General features: G+C 53.9%; 1 protein-coding gene across 1 annotated transcript; it reads right to left on the minus strand.

The window, feature by feature from the left end:
* Positions 1-10,814: 10,814 nt before the first annotated feature.
* Positions 10,815-13,943, minus strand: FAM240C (family with sequence similarity 240 member C). The gene is made up of 2 exons (XM_055394122.2): positions 13,798-13,943; positions 10,815-10,944 (listed from the first exon to the last, which is right to left on the minus strand). Exons 1-2 carry the CDS (start codon positions 13,941-13,943, stop codon positions 10,815-10,817), a joined length of 276 nt encoding a protein of 91 aa, XP_055250097.1.
* Between the last annotated feature and the right edge of the window lie 1,770 nt (positions 13,944-15,713).

The following is a 15,713-nucleotide window of genomic DNA, read 5'->3' on the forward strand; positions in this document are numbered from 1 at the left end:
TTCTCAAGCGCACACGGAACCTTTTCCAGGATAGATCACATCCTGGGACATAAATCTAGCCTTGGTAAATTCAAAAAAATTGAAATCATTCCAAGCATCTTTTCTGACCACAATGCAGTAAGATTAGATCTCAATTACAGGAGAATAACTGTTAAAAGTGCCAACATATGGAGACTGAACAACACGCTGCTGAATAATGAACTAATCATAGAAGAAATCAAAAGAGACATCAAAATATGCATAGAAATGAATGAAAATGAAAACACAACAACCCAAAACCTCTGGGACACTGTAAAAGCAGTGCTAAGGGGGAAGTTCATAACAATACAGGCATACCTCAAGAAACAAGAAAAAAGTCAACTAAATAACCTAACTCTACATCTAAAGCAACTAGAAAAGGAAGAAATGAAGAACCCCAGGGTCAGTAGAAGGAAAGAAATCATAAAAATTAGGGCAGAGATAAATGCAAAAGAAACAAAAGAGACCATAGCAAAAATCAACAAAGCCAAAAGCTGGTTCTTTGAGAAGGTGAATAAAATTGACAAACCACTAGCCAGACTCATCAAGAAACAAAGGGAGAAGAACCAAATCAATAAAATTAGAAATGAAAATGGAGAGATCACAACTGACAACACAGAAATACAAAGGATTATTAGAGAATACTATCAGCAATTATATGGCAATAAAATGAATAACCTGGAAGAAATGGACAAATTCCTAGAAAAGTACAACTTTCCAAAACTGAACCAGGAAGAAATAGAAAATCTGAACAAACCCATCACAAGCACGGAAATTGAAACTGTAATCAAAAATCTCCCAGCAAACAAAAGCCCAGGTCCAGACGGCTTCACAGCTGAATTCTACCAAAAATTTAGAGAAGAGCTAACACCTATTCTACTCAAACTCTTCCAGAAAATAGCTGAGGAAGGGAAACTTCCAAACTCATTCTATGAGGCCACCATCACCCTAATCCCAAAACCTGGTAAAGACCCCACAAAAAAAGAAAACTATCGGCCAATATCACTGATGAACATAGATGCAAAAATCCTTAACAAAATTCTAGCAATCAGAATCCAACAACACATTAAGAAGATCATACATCATGACCAAGTGGGCTTTATCCCAGGAATGCAAGGATTCTTCAATATACGCAAATCAATCAACGTAATACACCACATTAACAAACTGAAAAATAAAAATCATATGATTATCTCAATAGATGCAGAGAAAGCCTTCGACAAAATTCAACATCCATTTTTGATAAAAACTCTCCAGAAAGTGGGAATTGAAGGGACATACCTCAACATAATAAAAGCTATATATGACAAACCCACAGCAAACATTATCCTCAATGGTGAAAAACTGAAAGCATTTCCCCTAAAGTCAGGAACAAGACAAGGGTGCCCACTCTCACCACTACTATTCAACATAGTTCTGGAAGTTTTGGCCACAGCAATCAGAGCAGAAAAAGACATAAAAGGAATACAAATTGGAAAAGAAGAAGTAAAGCTTTCACTGTTCGCTGATGACATGATCCTCTACACAGAAAACCCTAAAGACTCTACCAGAAAACTACTAGAGCTAATCAATGATTACAGCAAAGTTGCAGGATATAAAATCAACACACAGAAATCCCTTGCATTCCTATACACTAATAATGAGAAAATAGAAAGAGAAATTAAGGAAACTATTCCATTCACTGTTGCAATGAAAACAATTAAATACTTAGGAATATATCTACCTAAGGAAACAAAAGATTTGTACATAGAAAACTATAAAACACTAGTGAAAGTAATCAAAGAGGACATGAATAGATGGAGAAATATACCGTGTTCGTGGATTGGAAGAATAAATATTGTAAAAATGAGTATACTACCCAAAGTAATTTATACATTCAATGCAATCCCTATCAAGCTACCAACAATATTTTTCACAGAACTAGAACAAATAATCTCACAATTTGTATGGAAATACAAAAAACCTCGAATAGCCAAAGCAATCTTGAGGAAGAAGAATGGAACTGGGGGAATTAACCTGCCGGACTTCAGGCTCTATTACAAAGCCACAGTCATCAAGACAGTATGGTACTGGCATAAAGACAGAAATATAGATCAATGGAACAAAATAGAAAGCCCAGAGATAAACCCACGCTCCTATGGACACCTTATCTTCGACAAAGGAGGCAAGAATATAAAATGGAGAAAAGACAGTCTCTTTAACAAGTGGTGCTGGGAAAACTGGTCAGCCACTTGTAAAAGAATGAAACTAGAACACTTCCTAACACCATACACCAAAATAAACTCAAAATGGATTAAAGATCTAAATGTAAGACCAGAAACTATAAAACTCCTAGAGGAGAATGTAGGCAAAACACTCTCCGACATAAATCACAGCAGGATCCTCCAAGACCCACCTCCCAGAATATTGGAAATAAAAGCAAAAATAAACAAATGGGACCTAATTAAAATCAAAAGCTTCTGCACAGCAAAGGAAACTCTAAGCAAGGTGAGAAGACAGCCTTCAGAATGGGAGACAATAATAGCAAATGAAGCAACTGATAAAGGATTAATCTCCAAATTATACAAGCAGCTCCTGCAGCTTAATTCCAGAAAAATAAATGACCCAATCAAAAAATGGGCCAAAGAACTAAACAGACATTTCTCCAAAGAATACATAAAGATGGCTAATAAACACATGAAAAAATGCTCAACATCCCTCATAATCAGAGAGATGCAAATCAAAACCACAATGAGATACCATTTCACACCAGTCAGAATGGCTGCTATCCAAAAGTCTACATGCAATAAGTGCTGGAGAGGGTGTGGAGAGAAGGGAACCCTCTTACACTGTTGGTGGGAATGCAAACTAGTACAGCCACTATGGAGAACAGTGTGGAGATTCCTCAGAAAACTGGAAATAGAACTGCCATATGATCCAGCGATCGCACTCCTGGGCATACACACCGAGGAAACCAGAATTGAAAGAGACACATGTACTCCAGTGTTCATTGCAGCACTGTTTATAATAGCCAGGACATGGAAGCAACCTAGATGTCCATCTGCAGACGAATGGATAAGAAAGCTTTGGTACATATACACAATGGAGTATTTCTCAGCCATCAAAAAGAATGCATTTGAATCAGTTTTAATGAGGTGGATGAAATTGGAGCCAATTATACAGAGTGAAGTAAGCCAGAAAGAAGAACATCAATACCGTATATTAACGCATATATATGGAATTTAGAAAAATGGTAACCTAAACCCTGTATGCTGCTGCTGCTGCTGCTGCTAAGTCACTTCAGTCGTGTCCGACTCTGTGTGACCCCATAGACGGAAGCCCACCAGGCTCCCCCGTCCCTGGGATTCTCCAGGCAAGAACACTGGAGTGGGTTGCCATTTCCTTCTCCAATGTGTGAAAGTGAAAAGTGAAAGTGAAGTAGCTCAGTCGTGTCCCACCCCTAGCGACCCCACGGACTGCAACCCAAAATCCATGGGATTTTCTAGGCAAGAGTACTGGAGTGGCTTGCCATTGCCTTCTCCGAAACCCTGTATAAGAGACTGCAAAAGAGACATAGGCATTTAGAACAGTCTTTGGGACTCTGTGGGAGAGGGTGAAGGTGGAATGATTGGAGAGAATGGAATTGTAGCATGTATATTATCATAAGTGACCAGTCCAGGTTCGACGCATAAATTTTCCTCTGTTCATTTCTTTGCATTTGTGCTTTTTTAATAAAATTCTTTTTTAGAAATAAAAAAAAAAAACAAAACCATCAATTCTTCGGCGATCAGCCTTCTTCACAGTCCAACTCTCACATCCGCACGTGACCACGGGAAAAACCATAGCCTTGACTAGACGGACCTTGGTTGACAAAGTAATGTCTCTGCTTTTTAATATGCTATCTAGGTTGGTCATAACTTTCCTTCCAAGGAGTAAGCGTCTTTTAATTTCATGGCTGTAATCAGCATCTGCAGTGATTTTGGAGCCCAAAAATATAAAGTCTGACACTGTTTCCACTGTTTCCCCATCTATTTCCCATGAAGTGATGGGACCAGATGCCATGATCTTTGTTTTCTGAATGTTGAGCTTCAAGCCAACCTTTTCACTCTCCTCTTTCACTTTCATCAAGAGGCTCTTTAGTTCCTCTTCACTTTCTGCCATAAGGGTGGTGTCATCTGCATATCTGAGATTATTGATATTTCTCCTGGCAATCTTGATTCCAGCTTGTGCTTCTTCCAGCCCAACGTTTCTCATGATGTACTCTGCATGTAAGTTAAATAAGCAGGGTGACAATATACAACCTTGACGTACTCCTTTTGCTATTTGGAAACAGTCTGTTGTTCCATGTACAGTTCTGACTGTTGCTCCCTGACCTGCATACAGGTTTCTCAAGAGGCAGGTCAGGTGGTCTGGTATACCCATCTCTTTCAGAATGTTCCACAGTTTATTGTGATCCACACAGTCAAAGGCTTTGGCATAGTCAATGAAGCAGAAATAGATGTTTCACCGCACATAGGTACCTTTTTTGTGTGGGGGGATAACATTTAAGATCCACTGTGTCCACAGCTTCCAAGCACACAGTACAGCCCCGTAACTAGAGTACCCAAGCTGGGCATCAGTCCGAGAGGTTCTGAACTTGGAGCCGGAATTTGTCCTTGACCACCAAGTCCCTACTCGCCCGCCCCAGCAGCGGGCGACACCATCGACTCGGCATCACCATCGACTCTCCTCCACACGCCAGTGAGGGCCTCGGGCTTCTGTCTTCCTCTGTCTGGCTTTGCTGTACTTGTGCAGCCACTCAGTTGTGTCTGACTCTTTGCGACCCCGTGGACGGCAGCACTCCAGGCTTCCCTGTCCTTCACCATCTCCTGGAGTTTGCTCAAACTCATGTCCATTGAGTCGTTGATGCCATCCACCCATCTCCTCATCTGTCTGGCTTATTTCAGTTTAATGTTGTCAAGGTCCAGCCCTGTCATCACAAACGGCACGATTTCCTTCTCATGGCTGAAGAGTTTGTATGTGTATATACCACGTCTTCGCTGCCCATCCATCTGTCTGCAGATTCTTTGCTGTTTTGTGAAGGACGCTGCGGTGCACGCGTGTGCAGGCGTCGCTCTGAGCCAGTCAGCTGCCCCCTCCTACAAGGACCCGGGTGCTGACGCTGGTCCTTCCGGGATGGCGCCCCATCTCAAGACCCCTAACTTAACTCCCTCTGAGAAGTAGCTGGGTATGAAGGTCGCATGCTCACAGGTTCTGGGATCAGGACTTGGACACTGAAGGGGTCATTGTCCCGCTGACCATGGTATGAGTCAGGTGGCCCTGAACGTTCTGCATGAAGTCTCAGTCTCCCCAGGAGGAGAAAAGTCTGCTTACAGCGCTGCGTTGCCCCCTAGACCGGATTTAAATTCATCTGCTTGCACGGCCTTCTCTCCGGGGGACCACTCGGCTGCAGCCCAGCCCTGTCACTGCTCCCTGGGTGGGGCCAGGGCAGGGCTGCCCCCCTCCACTTTGCAGACTCCCATCCTGGGCTGGGCCCCGTCTTCTGCACAAGAGTGGGGCCTGACCCCTTCCTCACCCGGAGGTGTCCACAGATGCCCTGCGGGGCCTCGCTGAGGCCCCCTGTCTCCCCTACCCAGTCCTGCCGACCTCTTGCCTTCTAGGGCCCCCTGACAAGCACCCTGCACCCCACTCTGATGGCCCCCTGTCTGCCCCTGGGGCCTGCTGCCCAGGCCCTGGGACCCATTCTCTCCCAGTAGCAGGGCCCCACAAGGGCTCGCCCTGGGCTGGGGTCCCAGAGGAGTGCTGGCGGGGGAGGGCCATGTGGGTTAGTGGCTGCTGTGGGGCTGGGGTGGCTGGATGGAGCCCCGTCAGTCAGAGGCTGGCCTCCCTCCTCTGGCCTGGGCGGAGGGGCCCATGGACCGCTCAGATGTCCCAGGCGTGGGTCAGGGTCCCCCAGGGAGGAGAAGAACAGCAGACCCCAGTGGACAGCACTCGAGACCGGGAAGCCCAGAACCCTGGGTGTGAGAAGGCCCTTGCCCCAACCTGGACCCAGCACGTGCCTCCCTGGGGGCAGCGTGTCCCTTCAGACCGGCAGTCTCCCTGCCCTAAGCCTTTTCTATTGGGATGAAATTCATGTTCAGTAAAGCGCGCACCGGGCTTCCCTGGTGGCTCAGAGGTTAAAGCGTCTGCCTCCAATGTGGGAGCCCCGGGTTCGATCCCTGGGTCGGGAAGACCCCCTGGAGAAGGAAATGGTAACCCACTCCAGTATTCTTGCCTGGAGAATCCCATGGACGGAGAAGCCTGGTAGGCTACAGTCCACGGGGTCGCAGAGTCGGACACGACTGAGCGACTGAACGGAACGGAAAGCGTGCACCCCCACAGCCCAGCCGAGGACGGTGTGTCGTGTAAACTCCACCCAAACAAGACCTGGACTGTCCCCACCCCACGTGGCCCCCAGGCTTCTTGGCGCTGGCTCCCTGCCCAGAAGGGACCAGGGTCCCAGCCTGGCCAGGAGTGGCTGTGCCGCTTCTGGGATGTCGCCAATGTCGCCTGCAGGATGGGCGCGCCGTCGTACCCCGCCTCCTTTCACCACACCTGCCTTTGCCAAGGCTCACCCGTGTGGACGCACGTTTGCTCCTTTTCATTTCTGCTCTTTTACTGTCGGACGTACTACGGTCTGTTTATTCAGTTTCTGCTCTGGGGCAGCTCTGGTGCACACCAGTTTAGGACCTTTCGTTGTCCCAGAAAGCCAGGGACATTTCAAAGATTAATGGAGTTACATCAAAAAGAAGCTGGTTTGAAAAGGGTCTCACTAGTCAAATCTGGGAGAATTTGAGCATCTGGAAGAGTGATGCTCAGGGTTGCCTGACTGCATCGTTTATGTAAATCCATGAATGCGTGGCAACACTCAAACAAGAGAAAGCGTGAGAAGGGATACAGCGCAGGAGTTACCCAACTCTTTCTTTTGATTATTGGTGTCAAAGGGACAATGAAACACTGCCCTGCTTTCTGCTCCCACTAGAATCAGTCTAAGTAAATCACTCCAGTCATGAGGAAGACCACTTGAAAAAGGGATGCTGTCTAACAAACATGGTAGGGGTGACAGATTAGAGAGTCCCCAGTGTCAGCTGCTGGAAGTGACCCCTGGGACAAGGTGGGGGTTTGTGATCAGACCTTCCGAGGGGTGACTGCTGGGGACCTGGGCTTCAGGCACTGGGGGGGTGTGTCTCCTGGACGCTGGTGGGCGTGGACTCAGTCTCACTCAGAGGGCGCCCAGGTGCTGGTTTCGGGTGGCAGGCCATCCAGCCTCCGTGTTTAGCTCAAGCCCCTTGCACCTTAAGAGAGAGTTTCCGTCTTTGAGGGATGAGACAGGACGGGTGAGCAGAGCAGTGAGGGCCGTCGGGAGGGGTAGAGTCCCCAGGGCACACGTTTTCCCGAGAGCTGCGGGAGGGGATCTATTTGATGTGAGTCTCGTTCACACAAATCTCTGTCCCAGGAACCGGGGACAGTCCAAATGGGACTTGGCAGTAGCTGGTGTTCAAGAGTCTTTATACTTTTCTGTTAAGTACAGTAACTTAATTTTGGCTAGCCTGGGACATGCTCTTATTGTTGAAGGTGAATGCTGAGGAAAGAGACACGGTATGCAGCTGGCCTTCCTCCTGTAATCAGCCCTGCTCTTGGTTTGCCAGGTCCCAGCATCACCGCCCCATCTGGGGGACCCTCCTCCAGGAAGCTCCCAGGGTACCACCCAGGGATCTAAAAGCTGAAGGCCAGCCCAGTGTGAGCACTTCACTTCCCAGGTCGACAGCCCCTCAAACCCTCCCCTGCATTCCCGGGTCCAAACAGCTCTGCAAACATGAGTTTTCTTTGTAACTCACATGGCAGCAAGACCCTCTCGTGTTCTACTGAGAGCAAGTGGTGGAAGCGTGACCGTGGCGTCAGGGGTTTCTGGGCTGTGTGCTGTGGTCCTGCCAGAACGGGGAACGCTCCCGCAGGCCAGGCAGGGAGCTCAAGAACGAGGACCAAACCCAGGGAAGAGGACCAGCCTGGCGGAGGGAGGCCCCGGCCCCAGAGCTGTGCCTGGCAGTCCCTGACTCGGCTCTGGAGGACGAGCAGCAGTGGACTCAGGGCCACAGTGGCTATTCAGAGTGTGCGGTTCTGCTCAGCATCGTTGAATCCGGCAAACCCTTCCGTGGTTGAGCAGAGCAAAGCTCAGTTAGCTAGCGGGCCTCCTCCCGTTGTGTTTGGATAAGTCAGAACCAAGCAGCCATGCTGCTTTGGGGAGAGCTGACGGCCCAGTGCAGGGGCCCGGCTCCTTGAGGGCGGCAGGAGCCGCACAGACCCGCCTGCAGTGGGGTCCGCCCTCACACGACGGCAGATGAGCCCCGACTCCAGGCCGCCCCCGGAGTCCAGGCAGCCCGGGGGACCCCCAGCCCTTGGGCCGCATGGCCTCCTCAGGCGCTCCAGGGTCAGGGGGAGGGGGAGGCCTTGTGGACGGAAGAGACTGACTCTCTGTGTCTCCTCCAGGTGCTGCCCCCTTTTCTCTGTGTCTCAAAATCTCCTCCAGAAGAAAAAGAGTAGGTGTCTGAAATCCAGCCCCTAAATATGCTCTGCACACGTGGAAAACTGCAAAAGGGCAGGGCTAGAGGAGGGCTCGATGCCGAGCGCCTGGGGGGGCACCCTGCCGCCTTCCTCGGCCCCCGCCCTGCAGGAAGCACCCTCCGGTCTCCGGGTGTAGCTCAGCTTCGCCGGGAGGTCTCCGGGTGTAGCTCAGCTTCGCCGGGACAAAGACCAGTGACGAGAAGCTGCGGCTGGTGAAGAGCCTTGTCTCCGTGCCACCCTGGCTTCTGCCACGAGGAGGGAGGTCAGCGGGTCACCACAGCGTGGCGGGCCCTGAGGACGGGCTCCGCACCAACGTGCCCGTCCCCCAGATGGTCCAAGCAGACGTCTCTGTTTATCCGTGTTGACAGCGCAGAGCTCTAAAGCACATCATGAGATGAAATTACCTTGCAGCAGCTTGGGGCTTTTCGAGTCTTAGTGACAGACTATTCTCCAGCTATTTTTAGGGCTATTAATCACCACATTCCCTGCATGTTCCTCAGTGGAATGTTCTGAGTCACGAGCTCTGATGGACAGCTTGCAGGGTGACCCAAGAACGTGTGTTTTCAGGTTGGTGTTGCACCGGACCTTCTCTGGGTCCTCTCCACTAAACCATTTGGCAAGTTAAGCACCCGTGCTTTGTGTCAGGTTACGGACCTTTTCTGCTGGATATTTGCTTGTGGTCCAGTCTACTGTGGACAGCTCTGGAAATGCCGTGGATGTCACGTGGCCATTTGTGTTGGCGTTTTTTCCTTTGGTTAAGCCTCTGGAGAAGCTCCCACAACCCCTCCCCCTCCTTGCCAACTGGATCGGGGGTCAGGACAAAACAGACCCCAAACCCAACTGTTACGGAGTCCAAACCTGTACTGCTTACTGCACAACAGCCCAATAAGTGGGGAGATGAGTTGTGGCACAGAACAGCGACTTTACTCAGAAAGCCAGCAGACGGAGACAAGGGCCGACCAGAGTTCCAAAGAGCGTCCTGGCCGACTTAGAATTCAGGGTCCTTTTATGCTGAAAGGGGAGGGTGCTAGGCTGCTTGTGGTGAACTTCTTGCTATGGGACCCCTTTGTTTTCGCAGCTGTCCACGTAGGTCAGGTCACAATGTTCCTGTAAACCTCCAACGGGAAAATGTTATTGTCTGCTCTGCGACTCTTTATGAATGAGAAAGGGTTACTCCTGTGAAGGTCCAAACCTTGAGAGCGGGCTGACCCGTGTATTTCAAGCCGTAGCCAACACTGCTGCTGCTAAGTCACTTCAGTCGTGTCCGACTCTGTGCGACCCCATAGACGGCAGCCCACCAGGCTCCCCAGTCCCTGGGATTCTCCAGGCAAGAACACTGGAGTGGGTTGCCATTTCCTTCTCCAATGTGTGAAAGTGAAGTCGCTCAGTCGTGTCCGACCCTTAGCGACCCCACGGACTGTAGCCCACCAGGCTCCTCCATCCATGGGATTTTCTAAGCAAGAATACTGGAGTGTCTTGCCATTGCCTTCTCCGAGCCAACATTGCTACCGGAACACAAAGGTTAAAGACCCAAAGTAGTGTTGGATCTGTCGTCCCCATTACACGATCTGCAGAGACGGCACAGCCGGGCAGCAGTCCCCTCCTGGGAGTCCCGCCCTGCCAGTGAGGCGCTGCGGTGGCTCCCACTGTGGGCCGTGTGGAGGGGCCGTAGCCCCGGCAGGCATCCGGTTGGCTCCAGGTCCTGCTGTCTCAGCCCGGCCTCTGCTGTGGGCTCAAGGCCCTGCTCATCCGAGGATCCGGGGAGGTTGCAACCCTCGCTGGGGGGACGGGGCAGGGGTGACACTGAAACAGTTGAGTCCCAGCCCTATCAGCCTCTGCGGCCTCCGGAGACTGGTGCCTCCAAACCCAAGTGAGGAAGAGGCTGTGTAGCTTCCTGAGATGATGCGGCGGTGAGGAGGGTGCACGGCTTTACACAGCTTCACGTCGGGCACTGTCCTTAGGCTGAGCTTTTGCAGACATTTTGATCAAAGGTGAATTGAATTGTGTTCAAAAGGGCCCAGGTCCCCACAGCCCGGTGATTTCTCCCTAACTTGCTGTGAGTCAGTGCATCGTGTTCACATTTGGTGTGGGTACATTTTACAGATATGAAGAAAAATGGGCACAAAACATCCACTCATCTGAGATTTTATTGGGCGCTTACATTAGCTAGAGACCCAAAACCACGCAGGGGCTGGGCTGCCGCAAGGGCGGCGCTCTCAGGCGGCTGGCTGGTCCCTGCCACACAGGGCCGGGGTGCCTGGTGGGGCTGGCCATGGGGGCGCCTCCCGGGAGCTCTGCAGCATCTGGTTCCTCCTCTCCAGCTGCCGAGCCCACTCGTCGCGGAGCCTGGGGGCAGCCATTTGGGCTCAGTGAGGACCTGGCACACTGGGCTGCCTGCGGCCCGTGCCCAATGCCCAACCCGTCTCCGAGGGCCCCGCCTGCCTGCCAGGAAGGGCCCCGTGGGCTCCTCCCGGTGCGGGGGGAAAGCGCAGCCGGGCGCAGGCCGGTCCTTGCAGGACCAGAGGCCGGGACGCAGCGCTCTGGTTGGCCTGCCCTACCCAGCACCCCAGATGGGCCCTTGGACGCTGGCTTCCCGGGACAGGGGCCCATGGTGGGGACCACAGCATGACACCCAGTGGTGACCTGGGGGAGATAGGCCTGGTCAGGCCCCCCTAGACTGAACATGCCCTTGGGAACCATGTGAACATGGGGTTTGGGTTGGAGGGAGCAGGCTGGGATGGGAGGCTGGCCTGGACTAACCTCTGGGGCTGCTGGGCAAACTTGTGGGAAGTGCCCACACAGGTAGGAGGGCGCCTCCCCCGAGCCAGTGGAGAGGCCAGGACAGCCCTGACGGCCTGCGGATGAGGGCGGAGCTGCTGCTGCCCAGGAGCAGGGCTGGGGGGCGGGCTGAGGCTGCGTCACCAACACGTCTCCCCTGACAGGTGAGGCTGTTAGCCCGGCCCAGGGCCTCAGTGACCGGTGGGGCAGTGCTGATCCGCAGCCTGCTCCTGGGACCTTCCCTCGTGGGCTGAGACCCAGAATGTCCTGGGCCCAATAGCACATGAAGGACAGGGAGGAGGCCACGGAGACCCAACAGGGATCCTGGGCCAGGAGCCCTTCAGATGAGGGTTCTGTGCCATGACCTCCACCCAAGGAGGCCAGGTGAGGACAGTGGCCAGCTCTGGGGGGCCACATGGTGTGGACAGGAGGTGCCACAGCCCCACACCTGTGTCGAGTGTCCAGAAGCACTGGGTGAAGGGGGGGACAGCATGGCAACCAGACCTCTGGCCACTGGCAGGGTCAGTACCAAGGCTGAGCCCTCTGCAGTCACCAAGAATCCGCCTTTCCAGCCCAGCTTTCAGGGCAGCAGCTGCCGGTGCTATTTGGGGACTAAGGTTGGGGCCACTTTGGAAGTTTCTGGCCATCTGAGTCTTTGCCTTGGTGCAAATTATGTGCTAATATTCCCTCTTAACTGTCCACTGGTCAGGGTCACCAGGACACACCCCTCAGCACCCACAGGCCCCTGAGTCCACTCAGAAGGAAGGTGGAGTTGGCTTTGAGTCTGAGAGTCAAGCACATGTGTGACACGGAGCAGGATGGACTTGGTGATATATCCTGCATCCACTGGGAGCAAATGTCAGAAAATAGATAAAATCAGATGAACTCTGCAGGGCAACTTCCCACAGGACCCGAGATTGGGAATGAAGGGATGGGGCGGTGGAGGGATGGGGCGGTGGAGGGATGGGGCGGTGGAGGGATAAGGTGATGGAGGGATGGGGTGATGGAGGGATGGGGTGATGGAGGGATAAGGCGATGGAGGGATGCAGTGATGGAGGGATGGGGCGATGGAGGGATGGGGCGGTGGAGGGATAAGGTGATGGAGGGATGGGGTGAGGGATGAGGTGATGGAGGGATGAGGTGATGGAGGGATGGGGCGGTGGAGGGATGGGGTGAGGGATGAGGTGATGGAGGGATGAGGTGATGGAGGGATGGGGTGGTGGAGGGATAGGGCGGTGGAGGGATGGGGTGATGGAGGGATGGGGTGAGGGATGGGGTGATGGAGGGATGGGGTGAGGGATGAGGAGGGATGGGGCGGTGGAGGGATGGGGTGGTGGAGGGATAAGGTGATGGAGGGATGGGGTGGTGGAGGGATGGGCCGGTGGAGGGATGGGCCGGTGGAGGGATGGGCCGGTGGAGGGATGGGGCGGTGGAGGGATGGGGTGGTGGAGGGATGGGCCGGTGGAGGGATGGGGTGGTGGAGGGATGGGCCGGTGGAGGGATGGGCCGGTGGAGGGATGGGGTGGTGGAGGGATGGGGTGATGGAGGGATGGGGTGAGGGATGAGGTGATGGAGGGATGGGGCGGTGGAGGGATGGGGCGGTGGAGGGATGGGCCGGTGGAGGGATGGGGCGATGGAGGGATGGGGCGGTGGAGGGATGGGCCGGTGGAGGGATGGGGCGGTGGAGGGATGGGGTGGTGGAGGGATGGGGTGAGGGATGGGGTGATGGAGGGATGGGGTGAGGGATGGGGTGATGGAGGGATGGGGTGAGGGATGAGGAGGGATGGGGCGGTGGAGGGATGGGGTGGTGGAGGGATAAGGTGATGGAGGGATGGGGTGGTGGAGGGATGGGCCGGTGGAGGGATGGGGTGATGGAGGGATGGGGCAGTGGAGGGATGGGGTGGTGGAGGGATGGGGTGATGGAGGGATGGGGTGAGGGATGAGGTGATGGAGGGATGGGGCGGTGGAGGGATGGGGTGGTGGAGGGATGGGGCGGTGGAGGGATAAGGTGATGGAGGGATAAGGTGATGGAGGGATGGGGTGATGGAGGGATTGGGCGATGGAGGGATGGGGTGGTGGAGGGATGGGGTGATGGAGGGATGGGGCGGTGGAGGGATGGGCCGGTGGAGGGATGGGGTGGTGGAGGGATGGGCCGGTGGAGGGATGGGGCGGCGGAGGGATGGGGCGGCGGAGGGATGGGGCGGTGGAGGGATGGGGTGTCTTCTCTACCGCTACTGAACAGTGATGTTATTCTGAAGCTGACTAGCACGGTTGATGTCAGTGGTTCGCACCCGCTCCTCAGGTGACACTGGTCTGGAGGTAGGAAGCGGGTGGCGGTGGGGTCTGCGGACACCTGCACTTGAAGGCTGGCCGCCCCGGTGCCACTGTGTCTGTGCCCTCAGGTGCTGGCGCTGAGCTCACCTGTCCAGGGCGCTCCTGCGGATCCTCATGACCTCCTTCTGCAGTTGTTTTGTGTGAAGCTCGATTTTTTTCTCCCAAAACATCTTCAGCACGCCGGCATCATAGGCCACCCTTCCGTGGTGCTTTGCGGTGTGGCGTTTGCTCATGTTCTGGGTGGAGGAGAATGCAGACCTGTCACGCCGTGCTGTGCTGGGTTGAGAGCTCATGAAACCGGCCCCGTATAGATAAGAAGGCGACTCTGCCCCAGACGTTTCCCTCGCCCCCTTGCACCTTCCTGGGGGGGGGTCGGACTGTCAGCGGCTCACGGCGCACTCACAACCAGCGGCCTTGCTGCCTTCTGGGCCGGTTTCCTGGATTAGGGGAAGTAGCAGCTCATGGTAAATCCCATTTGGGGCCTTTGGGCGTTTGGAAACTTAAGTCACAGTGACTCTTCTCTGCTTCTCATATGGGTGATCCCAGGCGGAGATGGCTGGGGGGTGTGTGGTGTCCACACAGCGGTGGCCCTGCCTGAGCCCCGAGTGGCTGCTCTGGGCTGAGCTGTGCGTCCGAACCCAGGATGGCAGAGCGCGACGGAAATGATTAAGCCTAAATGAGGTCACCAGGGGCCCCGACCCACAGGACCGGCGTCCTTATAGGGAAGTGGTCGGACACAGACCACAGAGGGACGCCCTGCAAGGATCGGGACCCGCCGAGGAGTGAGGCCTCGAGGGAAGCTGCCCTGCCCACACCTGGGTCTCGAGTTCCGCCTCCAGGACGGCACACGTCACCTTCTGTTGCGAGTCTGTGGTGCCTCCCAGCTCGTCACTGTGCTCACCGTGGCTCCAGCGTCCTGTGTCCACCCTGCACACCCACCCCTGCACGCCTTGTTCTGACGCCCCAGTGCTCGGTCTGGGCCTCCTGGTGCACTTTTGAAATACACAGCGAGCAGTCCAGGACCCTCACCCTCTCCTCGGGGGAACCCACGCTCTGGGCCACGATCCACCTGCCCTCTGCACCCAGGATGGGGTGCCAGACAGCCAGGGACGGCCCTGCACCTCGGGACCCCTGGAATCCCACAGGCCTGCCCATCTTCCACCTGCTTCCCCTGGGCCTTCCCGCAGAAACCATGCTCCCTCCGCCCCTGCCACTCTCCTCTGGGCACCGTGAGGGACAGACGGTCCGATGCAGTCACAGCCTCATCTACTGGCCTTGCTGCATCACGTGTTTTCTATCAAGACCCCTCATTTCAGGAAGCAAGGTGGACACTGGTCCAAAGAAGACTCACAGGAGATTCCAGACCCCCTGTGGGCCCCGAGACCAGACATGGTCACTCCAAAGGCACCCTAGCATAACTAGGAACTGAGATCAAGGTAAGATTCTGGGGACAGAAAGTGAGGTTTTTCATTTGGAATTGGCTGTTGTTAGAACGTCCGACCGTGGGAACTGCAGGACCAACCAGGCTCCCTCCCAGCAGAGGAGGAGCAGGTCGGGGGCAGCAGTGGACGAAGGCCCCCCACCCCCAGTGGTGGCTTCTCTGCTACTCCATCCACACGGCTTCTGACCATGTCATGAAGAAGGGGCCCAGTGCGGCCTGCCTCTACAGCTCAACTCTTAGGGCACATTTGGGCTTTCACACCCCCTAAGCTGGTCAGACTTGACTTTGAGAATTCAGTCTCAAGCACAGGTATGTATCCTGAGCTGGCACTTGTGGTGTGGGTTGTATGGTTCCCGTGGTTGGTGTGTTTGGGAGAATCTGCCCCCCAGCAGGACCCTGACCCCACTGAACCTGCTACCATTTGTCGAGGGGTTTCTCGAGGGGCCAGAAGTAAACCCTCACCCCAGGCTCAGACCCACACGCCAGATGCTCTTGTCTGAAAGGATGGAGTGGCGACTTTGCTTAGAGAAAGTCTTCAGCTGTGTTTGGTGGGAAGACGGTG

This window comes from Moschus berezovskii, chromosome 6 (assembly GCF_049115385.1).
Source record: "Moschus berezovskii isolate FMDL1 chromosome 6, NW_MosBer_1.0, whole genome shotgun sequence".
NCBI lineage: Eukaryota > Metazoa > Chordata > Mammalia > Artiodactyla > Moschidae > Moschus > Moschus berezovskii.